At 42.3% G+C, this 27148-nt stretch overlaps 1 protein-coding gene across 3 annotated transcripts in view; it reads right to left on the bottom strand.

Moving 5' to 3' along the window:
- The window catches only part of SLC26A5 (solute carrier family 26 member 5), a 29274-nt gene extending 5290 nt beyond the window's left edge, over positions 1 to 23984 (bottom strand). The window contains exons 1-12 of one of the 3 annotated variants that reach the window (XM_057731428.1): positions 23833 to 23984; positions 21962 to 22101; positions 17923 to 18033; positions 16805 to 16971; positions 16086 to 16250; positions 13977 to 14129; positions 11444 to 11526; positions 6366 to 6513; positions 5247 to 5360; positions 4358 to 4435; positions 3365 to 3460; positions 3024 to 3130 (exon numbers count right to left, since the gene is read on the bottom strand). In XM_057731428.1, coding sequence (XP_057587411.1) covers positions 3024 to 3130; positions 3365 to 3460; positions 4358 to 4435; positions 5247 to 5360; positions 6366 to 6513; positions 11444 to 11526; positions 13977 to 14129; positions 16086 to 16250; positions 16805 to 16971; positions 17923 to 18033; positions 21962 to 22101; positions 23833 to 23984 — 1514 coding nt within the window. Of the gene's footprint in view, positions 1 to 3019; positions 3131 to 3364; positions 3461 to 4357; positions 4436 to 5246; positions 5361 to 6365; positions 6514 to 11443; positions 11527 to 13976; positions 14130 to 16085; positions 16251 to 16804; positions 16972 to 17922; positions 18034 to 21961; positions 22102 to 23832 lie in introns of those variants that run through there. The other 2 variants (XM_057731429.1, XM_057731430.1) reach the window with 2 other exon arrangements.
- Between the last annotated feature and the right edge of the window lie 3164 nt (positions 23985 to 27148).

The following is a 27148-nucleotide window of genomic DNA, read 5'->3' as shown; positions in this document are numbered from 1 at the left end:
AATTCTTTTTATAGGACAGTCTGACTCAAATTAGATACTGAAATGATGACAGGTACTACTTTTTAAGCACCTGATATTACCTTATCATAGCCCATGAAAAATCCTATTGGGCTCATTTCTGCCATCATATGGAAGAGAAACTGAAGTCCAGTGGGGTTAGGTGAGTTGTTCAAGGTCAGAGAGCTTGGCCGAGCCAGAATATGGCTCCAGGTCTTGTATGGACATTACGTGGTCTTGTTACTCAACTCTGGTGTTCCTCAGCACGTATGTGCAAGCGCTTTCTGAGTTAGAATCTATAGCAGAAACGTCAGGGGTTTTTCTAGGTGGATTCCCTCAACAAGCATCTAGAGGACATACAAAATGTGCTGGTACTGGGCTCCAGGAACCTCGCCTCCACCACCAAGGTGCTCACAGTCTAGTGATGTCTGTGGACAAATGTAACACTAACAACTGATATTGTAGATAAGAGGCAAAGTTCTCAGCTGAGTTCCCAATTATGAGAAAACTTTCCATAAGAGACTCAAAATGTTGTCTACATGTGGCAATCTAGTGCTGGGGGGTGGGGGTGAGGGAGGGGTGGACCCATGGACCACACAAATACACAAGTAACCAGGAGGCGTGAGGTGCTGGAGGACCACAGCGCTGTGGTGGGCGCACAGGGGAAGTGGAGATCTCTCTGGCTGGGTGAACGAGGTCTCAGTGTATGAGATAAAGGCCTTCCTGACCACTGGAACCCTACTTCCTCAGGTCTAAATATTCCTTGTTTCTTTCTGAATCACCTCCAGAGCAAGAAAGTCTCTCTTTATGATAAACTGTGATGGGGTTTTATTTGGCCATCTCTTATGCTTATTATCACTTGTACCTTGCTTACACTTAGGGAAGCACTTATAACTGTGTATTCTAATTTCTTGAACATGGATTATAAAATACTGATTAAGAGTTTGCCTCTGGATTCACAAAAACTTATATTTGAATCACTGCCTACCAATTGCTGTGACCTAAGTTTCTCAATCAATCTAGGCCTCAGTTTCCACATCTGTGAAACGGGGATGCTAACAGTCATTGGGCTGTAAGGAAAAAATGACATAAAGCATGGATCTTGCCACACAGCAAGGCACATAACTAACTATAATAATTTACTGTCAACATTACTTCATTATCATGATTAGCAGCAGCAGCATCCTTATGTATCTGTCATCCTTAGGAGACTGCAGCCTTTCTGAAGGAAGGACCATGTTTTATTTACTGCAATATCACTAGAGTCTAGCATCTCCCTTGGAACGTAGCAGTCCCTCCAAAAAAACCTGTTCAATTAAGATTATAAGATTATAATTATTTTAATATTGTAATATGTTTTGCTCCCCACCCCACCTGGGGGCAAAAACTGAATTTCCATCACATTTATAGCATCACACATTCACAGCATCACCCACAGCGCCTACGTGGAAGAGGCATCAGGAACTATTTGCTGATGAACTGATTATCCCTAAACCATGTGGGCCTTGAGGGCATCTGGGTGTCTGGAAGACAAGCAAAGTCAGTGAAGCACTAGCCCTCTCTGGACAGAGTGCCCTAATTACAGAAACAAGAGCCGTTGAAAATAAACAAGCAGCCTGAGTGCTGGCTCCCCAAACTCTAACCTGCAAAGACCCAGCATAATCACCAACAGGGACACAACATAAAAAATGAACTTTAGTTAATCATTTGGGGGAGGAAAAGAAGTAGAGCATTTAAAAAACAACCTGTCTAACTTTAAAACTTATGATAAGAAATCATTAGCTATCTGGTTGGAAAAAAAAAAAAGTGAAAAAAATCTCAAATTCTATACCACGGCTTGTTAAAGGATATAGATATTTTTAAACCATGATGTTCACCAAAACTCTGAGATAAAGAACGCTTGCATGTACTAATAATGTTCTCATAAAAATGGGGGGTGGGGTGAACTCTTTTACACAAGAGTGGGTGACACAGTAGAGTCTGTTATTAAAAACAGCGTAAGTCTTATCTTGAGTTTGGATTCCACACGTTAACATTTCCCTCCATGCTGTTTTTGATGAAGAAAACGCTCATTTCCTACTCAGCAGCGTGGGGAGCATCCCATCACTCTCCATCTGGCAGCCCTTCAATACGCCACCATCAAAACTTTAAGAACGATCATGTGATTTGCAACTGCAGGCAAAACCAGACTAACCTCATTTTCATTCCTCCTGTGTTAAATAAATTTGCTGGGTTCACAGGATGTGTCAGGCACTGTGCTAGGCTCTTCACATGCGTTATTCTCATGTGACCCTGACTGTGACTCTCTGAGGTAGCAAGTATTAGTCCCATTTTATAGAGGTAGCGACTGAGGCTCCGAGAGGTCACATAAAATCACAGAGCTTATAGAGCGTGCAGCCAGCACGTGAGCCCATGGTCGTCTGACCCCAAAAGGTAGGCTACTTGGGAACATATTGTTTCCTTCTTTTTTCTTTATAGTGATTTATTTATGTATCATGAGCACAGCATTTTTTTTTAAAGTTATTTTATACCTTCCCCATTGGGCTCAGCTTCCTACTAGAAGAAGAGATGACGGGAGATAATAGTTTAAGGTGGAGGAAGGAACAGCTGAAGCCCCACCTATGATAACTTGCTGTCTGAGTACTTCGTGTCATCAAAACCTACGTCAGCACTTGGTGTCAAAGCAGACTGCAAGAACACACAGTTCATTCAGAAGAGGGTAAACAAGCCAGGGTGCCACAAGGGCCAGAATGGCAGGAACCATGAGACAAATTAGGCTGTTCTAAGAAAACCACCGATGGAATAATGAACTGTGGCAGAGTACAGCATCCGGCAAGATGATGCTGAGTCTTTCATTTGTCATTTTGTTTATTTAGTCGACAAGCCCCATGAGGCCTCGGCTTCCTCTCATGCTGATCAGAAGTAACCAAAGAGCTTCCTTTGACCAGGTCGAGCTTTGGTCTACATTTAAAGTCACTGCTGCAGTCTCAGGCAGGACACACACCCATGCCAATCTGTGCACTCACCTCTGTGTTCTGTAAATCACAGTCAGCAGTGCAATGATCACAGCAGTAATCAGACCATAGTCCAATCCCAGGAACAGGGAGGAAACAAAAGTGGTAAGCCAGATGGTCTAAGCAAAAGACAGAAAGCTTCAGGTAGAATCATGTGAAAAATTTCCTAAGAGTTACACACACACACACACACACACACGCAGAGTACTTAGCCTTGCCTAACTGACCACTGCGTATAATAACTGGCCGCTGCATATAACTGGGCACAGGAACTTATCTTTCTCACATTTTTATCTGCAACAATCCATTTAGTGCTATGACATATTAACCTGACAATCACCTTCATTACTTACCAGCTCTATTTTGCTGGTTCTCCAGAAAAAGGGGAGATCTGAGAATTGCATGAACATTCCTTTCAGGTTGACGATCACAATAGCTGACAGCACAGCCTGAAACACAGCACATCCACGCATGCCCCTCCTCTTGCAACCAGAGACCCCCTTTGCTGGTTCCTCACTGTTCTCCTGCTGCCCTCCCCACGTCCTCTCCCCACTCACTTTTTTTTTTTTAATATTTATTTATTTATTTAGGCTGCGCTGGGTCTTAGTTGCAGCATGCGGGATCTTTGTTGCAGTATGCGGGATGCTTTAGTTGCAGCATGTGGACTCTCAGTTGCAGCATGCATGTGGGATCTAGTTTCCCGACCAGGGATCGAACCCGGGCCCCCTGCATTGGGAGCGTAGAGTCTTATCCGCTGGACCACAAGGGAAGTCCCCCCACTCACTTTCTACTCGGCAGTGGTGGTATGTTTGAAGCCAAGAACACCTGGATTTTTAGGACTTAGTTAGCTAAAACGTGGCTTGGAAAACCAGGCTTATAACCTAGTAGCAAACCTGCATGGTGGTCAAGAGGTTCAGAATTAAATGGTACTTAAGAAATTACTTCACCCATGGTCTTCCTGCATTATGATTTTTCTCTACTCTATATCATTCCTGAGCTCTACTCGATTAAATGTTCCAGTAAACAAATGTACACCATCTCAAATTTTTAATGGAAGTATAAGGTCATAGAAGATCAAAAAGAGAAGGGACCTTGGAGATTAGCCAAACCAAAACCTCTACCTTGCAGATAAGGAAGCTGAGAATCAGAGATGTTGAGATGGCTTTGCCTAGGTCCCAGTTGCTGGCAGATTGTGGAAAAGGATATTGATCCTGGCCTTGGCCCCTTCTCATACCACCCCAGTGGGTTACAGTAAAACCCCATGAGACAGCCACAAAAAAATAAACAAGTAAAACAGCAGAATCTCTACACGTCAAAAAACCTCAATCCAAATTCAAGGTACACACCTGGGGTAATGATTCAAAGAGGAATCCGGTGGCTAATATGACCAGCAGAATCATTAACGAGGCCAAACAACCTGCAAGCTGAATGAAAGAAGACACATGAAGGGGCTTTTTAGGAGACTTGAGGAAGAGGTGGGGCACAGCTTGGTCTTAGTCTCTTGATAGTCGCTGTGGGAAGATACGGCTTCACATAAGCCATTCATACCATTACGTAAACCTATAACTCCTTCCCACTCCCTGTCTGAGGTTTTGGTTCCGCTTAAAGCCTTTAAAGAGAAGCTGAAGTGCTAAAATACCCTGAATGAAATGCCCTTGCCAGGGGTGGGAGAAAGGAGATGTATGGTGTTGATCCAAAACCCACACGGGCCGGACGTATGTGGGCTAAACCCACATAGTTCAGATGAGACTTTGCCGTCCAAAGTGGTAGCCACTAGCCACATGCGGCTATTTAAATTTTAAAAAGTAAAGTTGAATAAAATTAAAAATTCAGGTTTTGTTGCATGAGCCACATTTCAAGTGCTCAAGAGCTACATGTGGCTGGTGGCTGCCATACTGGACGTACAAATATCGAACATTTCCATCGCTGCAGAAAGTTCTATTGGATGGTGCTGGCATCCTGCGCATACTCACGCTCAGGCTTTCATGACAATATCCTATGCCTGAACTCTGAGGTTTACTGGTAGCAGGGAGTGTTGTTTAATTTTTCAGTTTGACTTGCGAGTATACCTCTTTTCTGTAGATTCAGAGTTCCCTGTGCTTTGCTTCAATCGATCATGCCTTTCTCTGACTCACACACAGCTCACTGGAGCATGGATCTTCAGGCAGAATACAATCAAGAGATTAAAGTTTATCACCCAAATCACCAGACCTTGGAGGCCAGTTGCATACACACCTGTGTCTTCCCTCCCGTTCCCTCCTGAACAAGGCTTCGGGACAAGGAGCATGAAATGGAAAAAGTCTGGAAGAGTGAGCCAATGGAATTGCACAGTCCCAGGGCAATGAGCTCCTTTTCCATGTGGAAGCAAAGCACAAAAGAGATCAGTTATTTTTTAGAAAGCCAGGCATGACAGCCCATTTAATGCACATTTTCAGCAGTACAGGCTGTCTCTTCATTCTCTTTCCAGATCCAAGAATTTGTTTACCATGAGTTCAAAATAGGAATTATTGCATAATTTAAGGTGGGAGAAAAACACTTTGAAGTTTTATTGTGCTGGAGACAAATGCTGCGCTCACCATCTAGCCCTCTTTACCAAACACACTCTCTACACAAATAATGTTTTTGTTCTTAAAGAAAACTGTAGCAAAAGGGACAAAATATTTTCATTGTTTAAGAGGAAGTTACTGGTGGATGGGACTACTGGCGTCTTTTAAATGCCTGGGCTCTTGCACATGAAGAAACCATGCCAGTGTCCTTTTGGGACCCATGAGTGAGTCCTGATCTCAGGGCAACTTCTGGTCTTTCTAGTCGGATCACAGTGTCCTGTATTAATAGGCAGTATCTAGTCTCCTCTTGGAAATACACAGTGTGTTAGAGTAGACACTGTCATGCCAAAATAATGGCTCACAGCATTCAGATAAAATACTTTATCTGTAGCTATCTTATAGAAGAAGGCAGCAAAGAATGTTTTGTGGAGTTTGAGTGATGAATCATAAATGCAAAGTTTAGTGAACAAAGAGAAGGTTTCCTGTGAAGTAAAAATGGGTCTGGAAAAACATTAGATTCTCAGGCTGTGAGCTTTAGAAATAGGGACAGTGCCTAGAGAAGTATGGCAAACTGCAACCCTACCCACTGATGAGGTGAGGCAGGATTCTCTACCTCTGTACCTCATGACTTAATGCGCATAAATCACGAAAAAGTTATAGTGTTGAATAAATACATGCTTCAAATACACCCAACATCAAACTAATTTTTTTTCTACCAAGATGGCGAAATCCACTTTATTTGCCTCTCACGGTAGAGGAAGATGACTGTGCCGCTAGGAAACGCCTGCAGGAAACTGATGATTTTTACCTGGTTGCCATCAACCTGGTAGCCATGCTTATTTGCCAAGGTCTTGGCCATGGAGATGGTCACGGAAAATCCAACAACGGCTATGGCGATGGCATCCACGTACACAAGGTGGAAGAGGCTGGTGTCCGGATTGGCTGGAGGGAGCAGCCTGAAAAGCGAAGCTGACTTTAACCCGGGCATTGTGACCACTGGAAAAAAACATGCAGCTAGAGGGGAGCATTTTGGGGCGGGGGGGGGGGCATTATCTGCAGATGAGGTGACCAACACCTGGGTACTTGTTTGGCAAAAAGCAGGGCCCTCTCTGACACACGGCTTCTTTCCAGGCCCCAACCGCAGAGTGCTGGCTTTCCACCTGAACGGGTTATCAGCAGAGATCAGATGCCGTTTTATTTAGAAAAGGAGTAACCGCATACCTCAGGGCGCCCCGCATGGCAGGTGTAAGCAAGACTCAGAGCAGGAAGAGGAGAGGGTCAGTGAAGCACTCAGATGCCACAAGACATTCGAACCAAAAACTGAGGTGAGGAGGGAGCTGGACGAGGGCTGTCCTACCGGGGAATTACCACTGTCTGGGCAACCCTAGGTACTCACTGCTCTCCCTTGCTATTTGATGTAAGAACTCTGCTTCTTCCCTGGATCCCTTTCGGTGAGTGTCTAACATGGGAAAGGAGCAACAGCAGACTATACTCCTTGGGCTGCACCTGGGAATCCTAGGAACCTGGAGGCGTCAGGAGTGTGGCTCCTGGAGCTCCCCAATGGGGAACCTAATTCTTGTGATCCATTCTTGTACTTTGGAACCTTTGACCTAAAAGAACAGAATAGGTATTCCCCAGAATGGTATGGGGGAAAAGGCAATTGAGATTTTCAAAGGCATCTGCTCCAATTCAAAGCATTGGGCTAAATAATAATAACATCACTTAACTGTTGCACAATATTATTAACGTTACGATCAGTTATTAGGTGCTTCCTCTTGTGCCAGGTTATGTGTTTATCTCCAACAGCGCTGTAAGCTAGGTACCATTATAATCCCCATTTTACAGCTGAGGAAGATGAGGCAGAATGAGGTCAAGCAACTCATCCAAGGTCAAACGGCTCACCTACTAAAGTACAAGAAAAACCACGAAGAACCTGCCTCTCCACACTATTTCTCATACTGTGTCGTATCACAGTGATGAAGGGGTTGTCTCAGGTTCTGGGGTGAGGGAAAGGGAGGGAAGCAAAGGAAAGGAACCTAACATATGTTACGTCTAGAGTACGTGCCACATGCTTGATAAACGTCATCTCATTTGTCCTCACAACAATCCTTCCAGATAGGTGCCACTGCTATCCCAGTTTATACATGAAAAATGGATGCTTGCAGATGTTAAGTAATCTGCTGAAGATGGAGCAGGGAATCTGACCCACGGGGGTCTCGCTATAGAACTTACTGCCTTTCCCTTGCACTTTGCTGCATAAGCATTAACCAGGAGAGGAGGCCTGGCAGCAGGTTTGGGTGTGAGGAATAAGAATGTGAGAAAAGAATGCATGCTGCAATGAGCTAAGAGATGTAAACCAAGAAACACGATATATTGCCATGAATGGAATCTTTAACAGTCAGCTGTCACTTTCTGGGGACTGTACTGTGTATTTATGTGTGTGTATAGATAAGTGTGGTAGTTTGTTTTCAAATAGGGCCATCAACAATTCCTCTCATACCTGTGTGTGCTGTTGCCCTATCTGGATGTGGTCTGTTTCCCCTCTAGCTGAATCTGGGCTGGTCTTGTGATTTGCTTGGACCCACAGAATGTGGTAGGAGTGGTGTTGTTATGAGTGCTGTAAACAGACTGGCAGCTTCTGCTTTTCTGTCCTGTTGTGCTGAGGCGACACACAAAGAACCCGGCTACCCTGCTGGAGACCTGTGTGGATAGAAGATGCCAGCCAGCCCTTAGCTGAGCCGTCAGACATGTGAGCGAGGCCCTCTTGGATCCTCCAGCCCGTCACCCTTCAGAGTCTGCAGCTGCCTGAGAGACCCCAAGTGAGACAACCACTCGGCTGAGCCCCACCTACACTGATGAACTGTGAGCAAATAAACGATGTTGTTATAAGCCACTCTTTTGGGCAGTGAGACACAGATCACTGAAGCAGTATGACTGTACACAGATAGGAAGTTAGGCAGGCATTATTTGTTTCCTGCTTGGTTTTGGGCACAGTTCCAGAAAGATAAGGTTTCTGGGAAGCCAAATTTAAAGGTAAAATGCTTTTTTTTTTTTTTTAAAGTTTAGCTCTTACACACAGGGAAAGCAACATATTTGGGTGCAACTCAATAGGGAAAGGAAGGGATTAGGTAGGGATTACGGTGGCATGTGAATTTTTAAAAGGAGAAATCTAAGTGTGAGAATTCACATGTAAATTGTTTGTGATTAATTATTGAACAGGGTTATCTACTGGATCCAAAGACTCCTATTCGTCACATGACTATGTTAGTGACCCAGGTGTGAGGTAATGGAAAGATCACTCAACTGGGTATCTGAAGACTGAGTGCCGGGTCCAGGCTGGGACTCCCCAAACCTCACTCACATCTCTCAGCTGTCGCCTCCCCTGACACCCTACCTAAAACAGCACCCCCAGCCCCGCCTATCTCTGACCTGGCTTCCCTTGTCTTCATAGCACATCTCACTACTGATGTATAAGCTCCACGAGAGCAAAGACTTTTTTGCCTGCATGCTTGCTTTTGTGTTTAACTGCTGTGTCCCTGGCACATAATAGGCACTCGATAAACACATGCTGAATAAATGAGAATAAGTGAACTTTCTCATCTGTTGAATGAGGATAACAGATGTCAACAGTGTTATTGTGAGCCATCAACTGACATGGTGGATATAAAAGTACTCAAAAGCAGATAGAAAAGCAAGGGTTATCACTGTGTTATATCTTTACATTGACGCATAAGTAACATGTTCATGACAGCAAATCACTGACGCTGAGTGAGTGCAGGCTTCCTCCTTCAACACTTGCTCCCTGGCGTGAACTGTGGCTTAAAGAGCAACTCCTGCTCCCTGTGCTTCCCCGGAGATTCTTAGATGGTTCCGGGGGCAAGGCCTGATGGAGTACGCCAGGTCCTGTCAATGTGCCACATCTGGGCAAACGTCTGACTCTGTTCTTTTGGGAAGAGAAAAGAGGGTGGCGAGAAAGAGACAGTACCAGGGACAGAAAGACAGAGACAGAGAGATACAGAGATGGCCGGAGAGTATCAGAGACAGACAGAGTGAGACCAGAAGACGCTCGCAGTCACTCTTGCGCCTTCAAATCTAAAAATAACAGTAAAATTTTTTAAATGTCGAATTAGATAAGAGAAAAATAGATGAAGCAGAGAAGTAATACATGATTTAAAACTAGAAAACCTGGAAGATGCCTTAGAGGACTGGGACGGGGAGGGTCGGGGGGAGTCGAGGGAGGGTGGGGGGGAGTCGAGGGAAGGAGGGAATACAGGGATATGTGTATAAAAACAGATGACTGAACTTGGTGTACCCCCCAAAAAATAATAAATAAATAAAATTTAAAAATAAATAAATAAATAAAACTAGAAAACCTGTTGAAACAATGAGCCACAGACCTTTCAATTAACACGTCTTGAATGTGCACTGTGCGTGCCAGGTGCTCACTGGCCGCGTGACACACAGTACCTCCCGCGGCTCTCACAACTACTCTTGAGACAGTCATGCTCACCTAGCAGGGGAGGAAACTGAGGCTTCGAGAGGATAAGTGACTTGCCCAAGGTCACAAAGCTAGTAAGCGGTAGGCTAGATCTGGGTCTTTCTGCTTTTCATTCTTAAGCTACCCAGGAAGAGATATAAAAAAATGATAAACGTTAAATAGGAAACAAAACGAAAAACCACATGCCATTGTTCTTAGGACTGTAAAATGGTACAACCACTTTGTTTTTTGTTTTTTTTTTTTAACTTTTGATTTTTTATTTGTTTACAATAAGCTGCATATATTTAGAGTGCACAATTTGGTATCCCAATCTCCCAATTCATTCCTCCCCCAACCCTCCCCGCTTTCCCCACTTGGTGTCCATATGTTTGTTCTCTACATCTGGGTCTCTATTTCTGCCTTGCAAAATGGTTGATTTGTACCATTTTTCTATAGTCCACATATATGTGTTAATATACAATATTTGTTTTTCTCTTTCTGACTCACTTCACTCTGTATGACAGTCTCTAGGTCCATCCATGTCTCTAAAAATGTCCCAGTTTCATTGCTTTTTACAGCTGAGTAATATTCCATTATATGTATGTACCACATCTTCTTTATCCATTCATCTGTTGATGGACATTTAGGATGGTGCAACCACTTTGGAAAACAGTATGGAGGTTCATCGAAAGGTTAAAATAGACTATTATATGATCCAGCAGCCCCACTTCTATGTATACATCTAAAACAACTGAAAGCAAGGTCTTGAAAAGATACTTGCACACCCACGCTCACAGCAGGATTATTCACAACAGCTAAGAGGTGGAAGCAACCCAAATGTCCATGGATGGATGAACGGATAAAGTGTGGTACATACATAAGGGGGAATTTTATTCTGCTTTAAAGAGGAAGGGAGTCCTGTCCCACACGGCAACATGGATGAACTTTGATATTATGCTAAATGAAATAAGCCAGTCACAGAAAAGGCAAACTGTGTGTAATTGCACTTGTGAGCATTACAGTAATTGGATTCACAGAGATAGAAAGTAGGGGCTGGAGGGAAAGGAGAACGCAGAGTTACTGTCTAATGGTACAGTTTCAGATTTGCAAGACGGAACAGTTTTGGGGATCTGTTTCACAACAATGCGAACATACTTAACATGACTGAACCGTACACTTAAGAATGATTAAAATGGTAAGTTTTATGTTATTTTTTTAACCACAATAACCACCCCCCCCACATACACACACAAGCTAAAAGAACCAAACTCAAAACCCCCAAACCCTCAGCTATTTGATATGTAGCAAAAAAAGATTTTTTATTGCAAGAATACTAAAGCAGGAGTTAGAAGCAATAATAGATCCCTTGGTTGTTCAAGTCACACTATTACTTAAAACTATTTTCCTACCCCAGAGGAAGTGTCCCAACGACATCCACATTGTACGATTCATGCAGGTTAAACCCAGCTGAAATGCCAGTTCCCATAACCACCTGAAACAGACACAAATCCAAATGTACCTTTAGATATGGACACTCAAATGCCACAAAAATAAGCTTCAAAGAACTTGTTAGCCAACTCAAATCTATTCTCACTTTTTCAGTTTTAAAAAGAATTATAGTTAGTGTCCAGCAATTCTAACTTCTCCTAATGACCCTTCACCACAAAATTAAAATGGACTCTACAATCTCCTGGTGGTCTGGAATTCTTCTCTCTTTACTTTGTTCTGTTCCAACCTGAGGCATCTGGCTAGTTGGCTACAAACAGAAAGAAGCCGTAAAACCTTTCAGGAGTTGGCTTTGCCTTTGGGGCAGGTAAAATGAGACTCTGGCCAAGGTGGCACAAATAAAGGACAGGAAATATGTACTGTGAGGCTGGTACAGTGACAGTGTATCATTATAAAATGTATGTTTGGATCTACTGTACAATCTTCCTACGGACTCTGTTTCCAGGATAGCAGCACCAAGGTGGTCAGAGGCCTCCAGCAGTGCCCCATGGGTATCTTCTCCCACATCTGTTGCAGAGTCAGGGTCAGAGTGAAACCTCCTGTCATAGAGTGTCCTTGTGCATAAGGTTTCCTGGATTGTCAGGGCGTAGATTTAGTCTGTGTGTAAAGTACAAGCTACAAGAAGAGAAAAATAACAGAAGGAGAGACAAACTTTCTTCATCCCAAAGAATTGTCGCTTGTAGAACTTTCTGAGTGGGTTATCCAGGAGCGAAGGCACAGGGCTGGCCAGGGAAGGGAGCCAGTCTCCCACAAAGGGGCCTGCTGCAGGGAACCGAGAAGAAGGCAAGCTTATTATCAGACACAGCAGCCCGAGACACCAAAGGCGTGGCTGCTTCTGGCCGCCATGATGAAATGCCCCTTCTTTGTTGGCTGTAATGTCTGTCACCCTTAACTGCACCTGTTGTGCATCTCAAACTGGAGGAGTGCCCAGAAAATTCAAATCCACAGGATACACATGGCTCAAGTTCCTGGAGCATCAACATTATGCAGTAATAAATAACTCAAACCACAGCTTTCCCACCAACACAAACATGCTTTTTAAAATAGAATGTAAAACCCCAAACAATTTTATGATAAGAAAGAAATTTTATGTTTAAAGAGAGTCATGAAGATTGTCCCCAATTTTCCAGTGTGGCTTCCCTCTCCCTTGCTCTAAGGAGCACACAGATAAGAAGTTAAAAAAAAAAAAAAACAAAACAGGTTCACCATAATTATAATGATAGAATTCTGGAGAACCACTGCCCTGGGAAACATGAAGGAAACTTTCAAGGGAATCTGGAAAATGAACAGAAGTAGGAACCCAAGCCAGGAAAGGCAATCTTCATCATTTACTTCACGATCAGGGTTTGCCTTTTTCTTTTGCCATGCAAAGGAGCTGAGAACCTCTTGTTCTCCAAGAGGAAACAGGAACTCTCTGCCTAGCCCCAATGAGAGAACGGGTCTTAAAACAGCGAGAGACAGTCCTATTCGGGTGTAGACAAGACGAAAGCAAGGACAAGGGTCAAAGGGACGGGCTTCCTTGTGAGCTACACCAGCCAGTTGTTTTTGTGGGTGGAACTTTTTTGCTAGATTTGGATCAGACACCTATAATTTTTATTTCTTCTCCTTTTGGCTCCCAAACTATACACCAAAGTGCTCCATGTCAACAGTGCCACCTGTCAGACACCATGCAAGTGTCTAGTGTCAGGTAGCTCACGGTTTTGTTATGAGTTCCTACTGCTTTCCTTCCAGTCACCCCATGTGCTTGCAAAGCTGTGCATTCAGTGGTCACTGTGGTAAAAAGCAGGCATCATGCAAAAATCAAAGTGAACAGGAAATGACGGCAGCGGTGTCTGTCTGATTCCCAGGTTTGAGGGATTGTGAAGTGCCCATTCATTAATAAATTGTGCGATTTAATAATGCCATAAAGTATATTTTATTCCAATTTATGTGCATTATTTTTATAAATAGTTCTTAGGTTGTTAGCCATAGATACGTATGAGGTTGTTTGGACCTTGCTACTCAGTAAATGGAACTGATAGCTGGGTATTTCTTTTGGCCTAGGAGTGCCAGGAACCAAGGAAGTTTGGGAACCTTTGCCTTATGCTCTTTTCAGAATGGACACAGCTTAATTTTTTCAGGCTACTGAGGTTTACATGTTCACATAAAACAATTAGACAGCAAAAACTTGGAAAAAGAAAAAATCTCCATAATTTCACTCAAAGATAATTTACATTCACATTTATGGACAGTCTTCAGCTATATTTTACAAATTATCCACGTCTATGCTTTAATGCTTTTCTTTCTTTGTCCGTGTATTTGTAAAAGTTCCCCTTGACAAATTCCAGCCTTCTCGCGGCAGAAATGAGAGAAAAAAGGTCTAATTCCCTCCTTTCCTGTCCGCTTCTAAACCCCTCATAGAAATAGGTAGGTGTATGTGGCCAAAAGCTGACTTACCGCAAAGAACTCTAAAGGAATGGGTGCTGGCAATTTCTCTTTAAATCTCTCATTAAACTCCTTGCCACCCAACAGCAAACCAAAAACCATCAGCCCAACGCCTAGGGAACACACGTTGAGGTTTTTAACATTCTGCAACACAGCAACTGTACTCTGTAACACAGTGAACACTGGATGTTACATCAAGCAATAACCCCTGAATAGACAGAGACAGTCTAGTGCTCTAATTCACATCAGCCATCCCATTAGCGGACATTTCTAGCTAAAAGGTCTCAGATTGAAATCTCTCTCTCTGCAGCTCCCACTAATCAGGAATCACGGTTACCCCATCATGCAAATTTGTAGCTGTAGTCCTTACCTGATAATCTTACATTACAGTGTTCTTTGCCATGCTAATGTCTCAACATAGGATTGTAAAATTCAGAAAAGTAGCCCTGAAGCTGAGTGCTGAGCATTAGGAAAGGATTAGGGGTGGTATCAGCAAAATAATTCAAAGGTAAATACGGAGAAAAGCTTTTAGGAGCTGAAAGAGGGAGAAATCATTGTTAGCAGATGAAAGAGGAATCAGGTGAGCTTTCAAGGCTAGAGAGTGGCTGAAGCTTGGAAAGAAGCCCAGGAAAGTTAGAGAAGAAAGCCACTTAATTTTCTCCTAACGCTGCAGTCTCGGCACCCCGAATGCAGTCAGTACTCATCTGGACCCTGGGAAAGTAGGTTACCGCTGAGCCTAGGCTACACGCCTTTCCTATTAATGCCTAGAGCGTTCTCTAGTGTGTCTGTCTGTTCAATTTCCTTAGTGATAAGGTATTTTGAGACATCTCAGAGTAAGACGCATGTTACCAGCTATTACGGGAAATGGAGAACTTAGTTATTTAGGGAATGCTTCCACAGATGGACTTCATTCTAATCAACAAAGGACTCAATTTAATGTCACTTCATCAAAGCTACTTTCCTAGACCCCTAATCTAAAGGTCTCCCCATTCAACTTTCATAGCAGCCTGATTTTTAGTTCACAGCACTTAACACAATTTGTAAACTACATATTTATGTGATTAGTAGTTTACTATTTGTCTTCCTGTTGGACTGTAAGCTCACTGCTCTGCCTAACACAGTGCCTGGCACTTCATTCCCAGTGAAGTGGATGCTGCTAAAGCTATTCTGATCTTTCACTCCAAAAACAGCTTTAGTAGCATCTCAGAAATTCTGATATGTAGTACGTCCACTGCCACTTGGTTTTAATTATTTCATAACTTCTTTATCAATGGGTTACTTAAAAATATGTTTTTGGTTTCCAAATGTATGGCGGTTTTAAAGCTATATTTAGTTATTGACTACTAATTATACTGCACCATGTGAAATACTGAATTTTTAGAATGTGCAATCAGTTTTACATGACCACTGTCAACATTATCAGTTATTACCATTGTTACCTATGTGCTTACAAATAATTTATATTTTCTCTGAATTGGGTGGAAGGGTCTATGTATATTTTATTAGATTAAACTGGTTAATTGTAATAGTTAAATCCTTCACAGACTTATTTTTTTGCCTGCATGAGCAAGCAGTTTTTGAGAGAGAGATGTTATCCCATAATGCCTTTAAATTATTTGTTAGTTCCCAAAAAGAATCTAATTTGATCTTAAGAAAAAGCTGTCTCTTCAGCTAATTAGAGTCAAGGTGTAATCACCAAATAAAGACCTAACCAGGGACCTCCCTGGTGGTCCAGTGGTTAAGACTCCGAGCTCCCAATGCAGCAGGCCCTGGTTCGATCCTTGGTCAGGGAATTAGCTCCTGCATGCTGCAACTCAAGATCCCACGTACCACAACTGAGACCCGGCACAGTCAAATAAATAAATATTTAAAAAAAGACCTTACCAAAAATTCCTTGTGAGGTAGATAGTATCACTTATTAATTAAATGAAACTTTAAGGTTTAATTTTCCTTTCAGCGCTCTTCTCAGAAAAGCTTTAGAATAACTAAACCTTCTCCATTTTATTGAAAATCTTGGAAATAAGGAAAGTGAGCATTGAAGGTAAAAGAGATACAGAATAGAAGCTGAAAAAATAAAGAAGAGAAAACAAAAACCAGTAAGTTGGGAAGTTGCTTACTTACATACACCACTGAAAAGATCCCACTGTGCCGCTTTGTTTTAACTCCAAACAGGTATTTTAACATGGAGGTGAAGACATGCACAGCTGCCGCGGTGGTAAACCCACGGACCAGGGGCTCCGTGAGATATATGGCCACAAATCCAAACCTACAGACACCTAGGCAAAACTATTTTTTTTAATGACAAAGAAACAAATAAATCACATGATAGATCAGGAAGTTAAAACCAACAGAAAACATTAACAAGTTCTTTCTGGACCACTTTCTAACACGACAAACTTGCACCTGCAGCACGTAAGTAGCTAACAAATCAATCGCTGGTTATGCAGAAAACAATGGACGGTTTGGAAGGGCCTGGAGCCCCAAGCGGCACTGGGCATGCTTGTACTCTCCCTGTCCCTCAGAAGTGGGGGCATGCTTCGTCATGTCACTTCCTGTTCCTTCCAGGCAGATAAGAAATACCCTCTTCCCATTACGAACCCATCCTGCTTCAAGCTAGTCTTGCTTCTGAATCTCTGAAGTACCCAACTGAAGCTAGCTACTTCCTACTGAGTATCAATTGAAGGAAGGCATGCAGTGGGACTGGCACTCCTGAGCTACCAACCCTGAGCTCTGGAGTTTTGCTGGCTGACCCTGCCCACCATGTAGACCAGCCAAGACTGCTCAGTAGATATTTATTAAATGAGCAAATGAGAGTCCACTTCTGCATCTGTGAGTCTTACCTGAATGATTCCTGAAAGTAAGGTCACAGACATGGCAACTTTCACTCTCAAGGCATCTCTCGCCTCTGTACCATTGGTTGCGTTTACTCCTCCTGGAATGACTATATCATCTGGGACTAATCGAACAGCCACGCCGCCTATCATCAGGCTAATAACAGCAAACGGACCTGAAATAATGAAGCATTAATCAGGGAAATTATTTTCAGTGTATCTGATGTGGTTGTTGCCAGCACCCCAGGAGACACAGGTGAGGTCAATGAATCATCACTGAAATAACACTGCACTGTGGCCAAATCTTCCATCCCACACACTCTTCTAGAACCTTGACATGTGCCCATAAAGAGGTGGTCTAATTCCTCTCTCCTTGAATCTGGCTGGACGTGTGACATGCTAGTCATCAAAAGAATGCAGCAGAGGTGACACTGTGTGACTGTGGCGGCCAGGTAACAAAAGGTGATGTGGCTTCCTGTGGCTGTTCCAGCTCCCGTCTGACTCTCAACTGCTTGAGAGACGCTGAGCTGAAACTGCCCAGGTGAGCCCTTCCCAAATCCTGACCCACAGGAATGGTGAGAGAGAATTACATAATTGCTGCTTTTAGCTGCTACATTTGGGGGGTGGGTATGCGTTACTCAGCAATGGGCACCTGAGACCTTGTGCGTGTTGGCTGGTGGCAGCCTCCGGCAGCACCAACACTATTATGAAACCCACACAAATCTGATCCTAAATACACTAAAGAGAAACCAAGGACAATGCAGTGCCTAAAATAAGATAAAAAGGCAATATGCACAGTAACTAGGAACTTGCAGTGCCAGTAATAAAATAAAGGAAAAAAAACCAGACGCAGGCGAATTGCATTATGAACTTATTTCACAGATTCCAACAATTGCTCTTTTTATACAAGAAAACTGTCTTTTTCTATTATGCCCAGATTATAAGAAAGCTACTAGCTCTAGAAATCTTGAGGGGGAGTGTAGTTTTTAAAAGTGCCTATTGGGTATACGGTAACAAATGTTGTCACTAAGCAGATGTCCTAATAACAAACATGCTATTTCTTTGGCACATCGCAAAGCTTGGAAATCCAAAAGGAAAGGCACTAAAACATCAACTAGAAGGTTTACCTATGGATATGTGTCTGGAGGTTCCGAAAAAACAATACATGATAACGGGGTAAAATGAAGAGTACAGGCCAAACACCGGAGGCACAGCTGCCAACATTGCAAAGGCTAAACCTGTAGGATTAAAAATCAAACAGAAATGGGGAGATCATTAGAAAACAGAGGGCTATGTGTATTTTTCTCTTGGTCCTTTGTCTATGATGAACAAGTGAAAACCATGTTACTTTAAGCAGATGTGTCAAAGTGCCCACCCTTCCATCCCACTCCTATACGAATTCTGCATTAGTGCTCAGGGAGTCCGGGCTGAGACAGTTTTCCTTGTCATCTCCTCTTTGCCAGGGGTGAATTTTTTCCTGCTTTATTCTTTCCCAACTTAGATAAGGGCAGAAAGTTTTCCTTGACTGGTGCAGCTGTAATCTGGTGTTGATGCCCAAATGCCAGCTGTTTCTCCAATGGGGTGTCTTCAGGGTTCTTTGGAGACCCCCTTTCTTTTTAATTTTTTCCAACATTCTGCATATTCTTTCAGAGATGTTTTATTCTTTTTTTTAAGAACTTTTGAGATATAATTGACATACAATAAACTGCATGTATTTAAAGTGTACAATTTGATTTTTTTTTCTTATTAGTAATGTATGGCAATCCCAATCTCCCAATTCATCCCACCCCACACCCCCCGCTTTCCCCACTTGGCGTCCATATGTTTGTTCTCTACATCTGTGTCTCTATTTCTGCCTTGCAAACCAGTTAATCTGTACCATTTTTCTATATTCCGCTTATATGCGTTATTATACAATATTTCTTTTTCTCTTTCTGACTTACTTCACTCTGTATGACAGTCTGGAGACCCCTTTTCAATGAGGAACTCCCACTGTACCATTCCCTGGCTGATGTAATGCCCCCTCCCTCTGACCTAGGACCCTTACAGGTTCCAGTTCTCAACCTCCTCCAGGTTCTTTCTGCTGGCAGCTGCTCATCCTGTAGGCAGATTTCTTGGGCAGGTACCTTTGAAATGAACCAAGCCTGGTTACTTCCCAGGGCGTCCAGTTATTGGATGCTTTACCCCAGGAAACTTTGCAAGTGCAGGCCATGCCCACTGGAGGGCTCCTCTTCATTTTGCTGTCATAGGCAGTTCACACCTTTTTACCTGTAGATTTATTTTTCTTGCAAGAATTAGGCAACAGTGCCCACGAACTCCAGGGGACACATGTCCAGTGTTCCGAGTGGTTCTCTTGCATCCCTCCTTCCTTCCTTCCTTGACTTTAGGTGGAGGGAAAAACGCATAGGGCTTTTTTCACTTTTCTCTAGAAAATTCTCTTTCCAAATCTAAAATCAGTCTTCTTGTCCCCTTATATATCTTGTTGAAGTGATGCACTAAGGAGACAGCATGTGTGTCATTCACTCATCGTTCTGCATGGATGGCCTGGAATCCCTCTTTAGAACGTGTGAGCAATAAACACTTTGTTCTCAGTTTTGGGGCCTCAACCAAGTATCTGGGATAACTCGAAAATTCATGTAATGCATTGTCATGTTGTGGATAAGAACATTTTAGCTAAAGAAGACTTGGGAAAGCATCTCTATTTCATACATAATAATATGCTAAGTTAATGTTGTATTTTTTAAAAAATTTTATTTCTAGCAAAGAAACATGTCCACAGTATAAAAAGCCAAGCAGTACCAGGGAGGCTCGGAGGAAAAGCCAGCACTCTTCTGCCTTACTCTAGGTTCCACTCCCCAGGGGCACTCGCTTCTCTTTTAGCTGTTTTTTCTACCATTTATCTCCATTTTTCTAAATCAGCAGTTTCTAATGAGAGGATCCCGCCCACCCCCAGGGGACATGTGGCAATGTCTGGAGACATTCTTTATTCTCATTCCTGGGAGCGGGGCTGCTACTGCATCTGCTGTAGAAACCAGGGATGCTGCTAAACATCCCACAACGCACAGGACGGCCCCACCACCAACCACGCACAGGGTGCAGGTTGAGAAACCCATTCTAAATAATGTGTTTACACTGTTACTTCTTATTTTATCATTTTAGACATAAACTGTTGACATTCTGTAATGTCTGCTTTTTCAGATTCCCCTTGGTTATGATTTCATAATTGTGTGACTTTTTTTTTTCCTTTCTAGAAGGTTTTGGGATCTTCTATTTATTCCTGGTATTCTGATATTTTACAGTGGTGTATCTTGCTTCAAGGTAATATTTCATTTATTCTGATGGGTACTTGGTGGTTGCTCTCAGTCTGAACATTCCTATATTTCAATTCTGAGACTATTCTTTTGTCACGATAGCTCTTTTTTCTGGGGACAGTTGATGGTCTGCCTTGTGCTATAAGTTCTTGCAGGCTCTTTGGAACTGAACAGAGCAAGGAAGAGCCTCTGTGAGCTGACAGTTCAACGTGTAGATGTTTATTTAATGTCTACAGGTATAAAAAAGTTTGTGGAATGGCATTTCAGTGAAAACCCAACTAGGCAAAACTCTGAGGATTTCTCTGAAGTATTTGCTTCCGTGCGTTCGCTGCAGCCATCTGCTGTAGCTTTGTCAGTCCGACCTGACTGAATGTCTGTCTAGCTCCTGTTTCCACTTCAGATGCTGGGCCTCTGTCTGCTCCTCCCCCTGCCCTCACCTCTTCCTTCAGATACATCCCTTTCTCTATTCTTGGGGTGTTGGTGCCAAAATGGTTGTGGAGAATGGTCCTACACCTGATTTAAGGCTTTTGTTTAACAGATTTAATAGATTCAATAACTCAGTCACTTAGAAAATTAAAAACTCAGCTAACTGATCACTGGGGAAAATAATTTTTTTTTTTTTTAACAAATTGATCATTTGGTAATTCATTTTTGGGAAACTGGAGAAGGGAATAGATGTTCGGCCAGCTGACCTAGGGGCTGTCTAAGCCATGACCACCTTTTGATCCCACTAAGTCGCTGTCACTTCTAATTTGGTCTCCCTACATTCATTCTGGTGCCCCTCCCACCAACCAAGAACATTCCCCACACAACAGTCTCAGTGATCTCTTGCCAAAAATACCCAAGTGAAAAGTAGGCTGACAGCTTTTACTGCACTCAGAATGAAATCCAAAGGGGCCTATCAAGGCTGTGCAGACCTGCCACTGCCCAGCTCGCCAGCCACCGGCCCCTCACTCCCCACACTCCGAGCACACTGCCTTTCTCGTAACTCCTCAAACACCCAATTCTCTTCCTGCTAAGTGTCTTCGCACGTGCTATCACTTCTTCCTGAAATGTATTTCTTCTCATTCTTTACCTGCCTTCTACTCATCCTTCAGGTCTCAGCTCAATCTCACCTTCCTAACGAGGTTTTTGTGACTTACCTACTTAAATTAGGTCCCCCTATCATTATCATGTCAGGATGCCCTGTATCTTCCTTCATAGTGTTTACCATCATTTGTAATTAAAAATTTATGCGTGCTTTTATGTGCTTCATGTATCTTTCCCTGATTGGACAGTTAGTTCCATGAAGACGGGGAGGGCCGGGCAGACACTTGATAAATACGTGTGAAGAGATGACTAATCAAATGAGTATTTTCTTAAGTTCTTACATCACATATAAAATCACACAAATGCAGAATTCAGTATATCACGGTCGCTTGTAATCAGAATATGGATTATAAGTCAAGAATCTTAACAAGGACAATCCCTAAGTTAACCACAACATTGCTAATCAACGATACTTCAATAAAATTTAAACAACAAAAAAAAACAAGAAAAAAAGAACCACCCCAACAACATGTTCATGGAATGACTGATTAACTTCGTAGGAGAAAGGCAATGCCAGCCAGCTTCTAAACGTATTGATCTGTAAAACAGTATTACCACTTCTACAACTAATATCTCTGGGGCTTTTAAAGGGTCATTTAAAAGCATTATTTCTGGAGAATTCCTTTAAGCAGGTTAAGGTTACCAGAACGATATGATAAAAATTATGAATTTACAATCATGATGAAATTAAAGAGCAAAAAGGTTAAGTGATTGTTTGAGGGGATGGTAGCAGAGGAAAGAAAAAAAGGAAATATATTCTACTGACCTTGAGGAAGCTGCAGCACCCCTGTGCTTATGCCTGAGACCAAGTCACCCAACACATACTCCTTGAATTTGTATGCAGGCAACCACTTGGTTATGGGGAGGAACATGTAAATGATATTTCGTATTTTCTTAGGAGTACATCTGGGAGGACAAAGAAATATAAAATGAGGACCATTTCTGTAGAATTCACATCAAAGCATTTTTCCTTCGTCATATCCTGGAGCAATAAAGAAAAATTCATGCTGAGGATGACTTTTCCACTCTGCAGAGGTCAGAGAAAAGAGCTGCTTATTATTATTTCTTAAAAACAGGAACATCTGAATTGGCTCCACTCTAATGCTCTACAACTGACCATGAAAGATAAGTTAGTTGAGATATCCCAGAAGCTTTCACTTCAATAGGTGAAATTCATAATGTGCTTTCTGTGTTGGTGTGAAAGTAAAGCAGGGGAATTATTTACTGACTGAGCTAACTTCTGAATATGAAACCACTGACCAGCATCTACCCACTTTGTTTTCCCTTTCCTTATAAAATGAAGGAAATTTACACAGGTATTATGAACTTTAGGAACATGTGTTCAAAGCTTTAGGGTTTTGATTCGGTAAACTCAAAACACCATTTGTCACTGCAGCACTATAGCTGAGTCTATGCCTGGCTGTCTTAGTTAGGTGAACACCATGCTGATAAAACCAAGGCTTTGCATTTAAACCCTGGATGGTTTAATTAACTTTGATACACAGATTATATTCTGGGCCTTGGCCAGTCCTTTTGCCCGTCTATGCCTATAATCAAAGACATCAGTGAGTAAGAGTATGGACAGATGAATTCCACCACCACTATGACAGCCTCAAGTCCTCCTGGTGATGAGGAAGCAATTTATTCCATTTAAAAGGATAATATATTATTGCAGCATGCATGGTGTTTTATATAGCATCTTTAGTGGTTAAGAGTATCTGGTAATTAGATGTAGGGAGACACTCGAAGCAAAATGTGAGGCAACTATGTCAAGAGCAATGAATTTGAGTGAAAGAAATCAGATCTGATAGCTGTCTTCTGGTTTAGAAAATTGAGATATTAATAACAGCTACATTTATATAGTGTTTGCCATGTGCCTTGCACTTTGCATATATTAATAGGTTTTAACCCCAGTAACTCGATGATGTAAGCACTAATTACTATTACCATTTTACACAGTAGGAAACAATTACATAGTAGGTGGTTAGGACTAGGATGAAAACTCAGACAGTCTGACTCCAGTGTATATAGTTTTAACTTCTTGTGATGTCACATCTAGCGCATAGGGTCACTGCGAAGCTTCAATGAACACAGCACAGAAGCTGTGGTCTCAAGGGTTCAGGAGGCAGCAATCAGATGGTTTGCACAATCAGGTGTGCAATCAGGTATTAACATTCCCAGGCCTGCAACATGGCTGTGTGTCTTCAAAATGAAAAGTCACAAGACACTGCGTGTCCTTGATAGCTTACGCTGGGGACTTAAATTCATAGATTCAGAGTATTGCCACATGGAGTAGAAGTCAAGTGGGAAAAAGACAGAGGGTCGGAACCTTCCTGAGAGACAAATGGAAGAGGTGGATACTTTGAAGGTAGGTGGAGAACTGGAAAGTAGGTTGTTTACATAAACCTTTATATAGACATAAGGCATAGAAGAAATAAACTAAATATGGTGAAATACGTAATGAAGCTTGTGTTCCATCAAATATCTACCACGGGATGAACTGTGTGGACAGCTCTGCAAATCACGAGTGCTCACCACCAGTTCTTCCTCCACATCATCAGATTCTCTTCATACATCTGACCTTGCTTCTCTCATAACTGAATGACAGAATAAAGGAAACAGGTTGAAACAACATACGTGAATGCCTGTTTCAGCTTATCCCCGATGGAATCCGAAATCTTGTCCTTCTTGTGCAGTCTTTCCTGGAGGACCGGATGACTGAAGATAGGTCTTTCCACATAGTATCGCGGGGTTGCTGCAAGGATTTCATCTTCTTCAGCATGATCCATAGTACTCTGCAATTATTCATCAACAGCAGGAGACGAGCATTTCCTGAGTGTCACTAAGGGAGAAAATACAAACTCAATTTCAGATGCCAAAATCCTACTGATGACTGTTGCTGAGCATCTCTTCCTGGTATCATGGTAAGTTCTGAGGACTTCATCTTCAGACACCCAAAGCACCGAACCTAGTGATCTGGACAGAGTGGGCACTAAGAAATGAAAGGAAATCAAAGTCAATACAAAACATGTGACTGCTTTCCTCCCAGGGCAACGAGTGGGTGATGTATACTTTAAACAAAGGATTGTATTAAATTCAGTGGCTAAATATGGCAGCAAGTTGGCGCTAAGTCAATATTAAGGGAACAGTGAATCACGCTGACTCTAACCATTTACATGTCAAAGAAACAGAAAAAGGAGCAAAATCAGTCCTTAAATTGAACCCAAGTTTCTTGAAGCTACATTAGCCTCCTTTCCTCCTGTACTCACATTTGGTTACTCTTTAAATTAGTCTATGGTTCAGAGCTGAGCCTTATGTCTCCAGGAGGGAAGTTCCTGGTGACTTTTGTGAAAAGATACAAGTTGAAAACATCAGTACAATGTTATAATGTTTTAAAGTTGATTGTGTTGTCATGTGTAAGACTATTAGGATGACTGATATATCTATATCTTTCTATCTACCTACCTACCTCCATAATGAATACTACTAATATGAGTAAAAGAAATGATTAAGGAACAATCATTTCTGCACATGGGAATGTGTACAAAGGATGTTAACTGAAGGTTTATGACTGAAAAATTGGAAGAAATCTGAATGTCTACCTATATGCAATAAAACAAATTTTTGTATAGTCATAAATTGAATGCTATGCAGCATTTTAAAAAATGAACTAAGTTTATATGTGTCATCATCAATAAATCTCCAAAACTTAAGTTTCAATAAAAATGCAAGGCACAGATGGGTACTTCAAGGATGCAATTATTTAAACAAAGTTTAAAAAAAACTTACAAAGCAATAATATACGTTGTTTGTGTGCACACATATATGTAGTAAATGTATAAAAAGCATGCATGACCATGATAAACACTAAGGTGAGGATGGTGTTTCCTCTGGAAAGAAGGGGAATGAGACTCGGAAGAGAGAGACAGGGAGCTTCAACCAACTATGTGCAATGTTTATTTTGTAAAATGAATTGGCACAAATAGAGCAAAATGTTAAGATCTAAGTCATGTGGTAAGGAAACTGGTGTTTGGTACAGACTCTTTGTATTTGTAAATTTAAATGATATATTTTATAATAAAAAATAAGTGCACAACAACAACTAAAGCCATTGGTCCCAACTGAAGGAAGTTAAGGGCAGAGGAGTTGGGGGTCAGCATGGGTTAGTGGTGAGGTGCCTGTGTGGTGACTGCAGGCAGGTGGGGGATTATAGATGCTGGTCAATCCTATTCCCTTATGGTGAAAACTTAACATTCAAATTAAAATTGCATTCCTGTGATCAGCCAGAAAATATCACACAAAATAAACGCCTAAGTCCAAGGAGGTTGAAAATTCAAAAGTTTAGAATGAAAGGGAACTCTAGCAGCAAATGCAACCAAGTATCAGTAAGAATGATAAAAGAGAAACCTGGAGAAAGAGGATTCTGTAGCAGATCTGACAAAGACTGTACATCTTGTTTTATTATTTATTTATTTATTTTATTGGCTGTGTTGGGTCTTTGTTGCTGCACACGGGCTTTCTCTAGTTGTGGCGAGCGGGGGCTACTCTTCGTTGTGGTGTGTGAGCTTCTCTTTGAGGTGGCCTCTCTTGTTGCAGAGCACAGGATCTAGGTGCGTGGGCTTCAGTAGTTATGGCACATGGGCTCAATAGTTGTGGCTCATGGGCTCTAGAGCGCAGGCTTAGTAGTTGTGGTGCATGGGCTTAGCTGTTCTGCAGCATGTGGTATCTTCCTGGGGCAGGGATTGAACCCGTGTCCCCTGCATTGGCAGGCGGCTTCTTACCCACTGCGCCACCTAGGAAGTCCCCATCTTTTGTTTTAGAGTTAGCAAGGTTGGTTGACTTCTCAACTTTTTTTTATTATTCCAGGAACTCATCATAATATCCAAGAATGACAGGGCTGAGGTATGTGGGTGGGGTCTGACACAGCAACACTACCACTCTGCCTTCCCTCTGCCCCCACCTCCTCCAGAACATCACGCAACAGCATCACAGAACCACTTGTAAGTCAGGCCACCTACCACGCTGCTTTAAGCCTCTGTGCTCCTGCCCAGAGTTCCATTCACTCTCATAAGACATGCCATTCCTTTCTCTTCACAAGCTTTCCATTTTCCCCACACCCTAATCACTGTATCTTTCAAAAGCCAGGTTTTGTCCTTTGCTTTTCTGAGTCCCCCTCACCTCCAATCCCCCATGAAGTGGGTCTATACTCACGGTCTTGTATAATTTTCTGCTTCTTCCCACTATATAATTATTGCTCTCCTCTTCTGGATTGTAAATTCCTTGACACAACAACACACCCTGAATTCCCAGGACCCAGCTCAGTCCTTGTCTCACTGATGAGTGCATGCGGTCTTCGGACGGGTGCCTCCTGACTGTTGATAGTGTACGCTAAGCCGCCTCTCTGTTGCCTCATACTACAGGAGATGAAGTTGGCTCTGGCATTTTTATTTAATTATTTATTTTTCTGGACGCCTCCTCCTTGGTTATCTTCTGTCCTACTTTAGAAAGGTAACTTCTTTCTCCGCATAGCCTCTCAAAGAGAAAAAGACCAGGTAGATCTGAGGGAGGTTTAATAAGAATCCCCATTGCAAAAACCTAGCTTACCACTTACTGTTACTCTGCATGAACTGGCCCAGCTGTCAGTGGGATGGACTGCGATGACCAGCTCTATCACAGAGTAGAGCAGGGACCAAGCCTGCCCTCTCACCACAATGGTCTGGGGAAGGTTCTGAAGCACTGGTGTTTGGCCTCACTCTGAACCGCCTGAATTAGGGTCCCGTAGGTGGAGCCTGGACATCGGGCATTTGCTCCGCGTGCGTGTGCATGTATCCCTGTACCTGACCTTCTTCGAAGTCTTCAGAGCAACACAACAGGTTAGGTTGAAGTGTAGCAGAAGAAATAAAATATTTCTAAAATATTACAGATCCTTATCTTTATTCTCAAAAGTCCTTTA

Source organism: Hippopotamus amphibius, chromosome 4 (assembly GCF_030028045.1).
Source record: "Hippopotamus amphibius kiboko isolate mHipAmp2 chromosome 4, mHipAmp2.hap2, whole genome shotgun sequence".
NCBI lineage: Eukaryota > Metazoa > Chordata > Mammalia > Artiodactyla > Hippopotamidae > Hippopotamus > Hippopotamus amphibius.
This window is presented reverse-complemented; position numbering and strand designations above follow the sequence as displayed.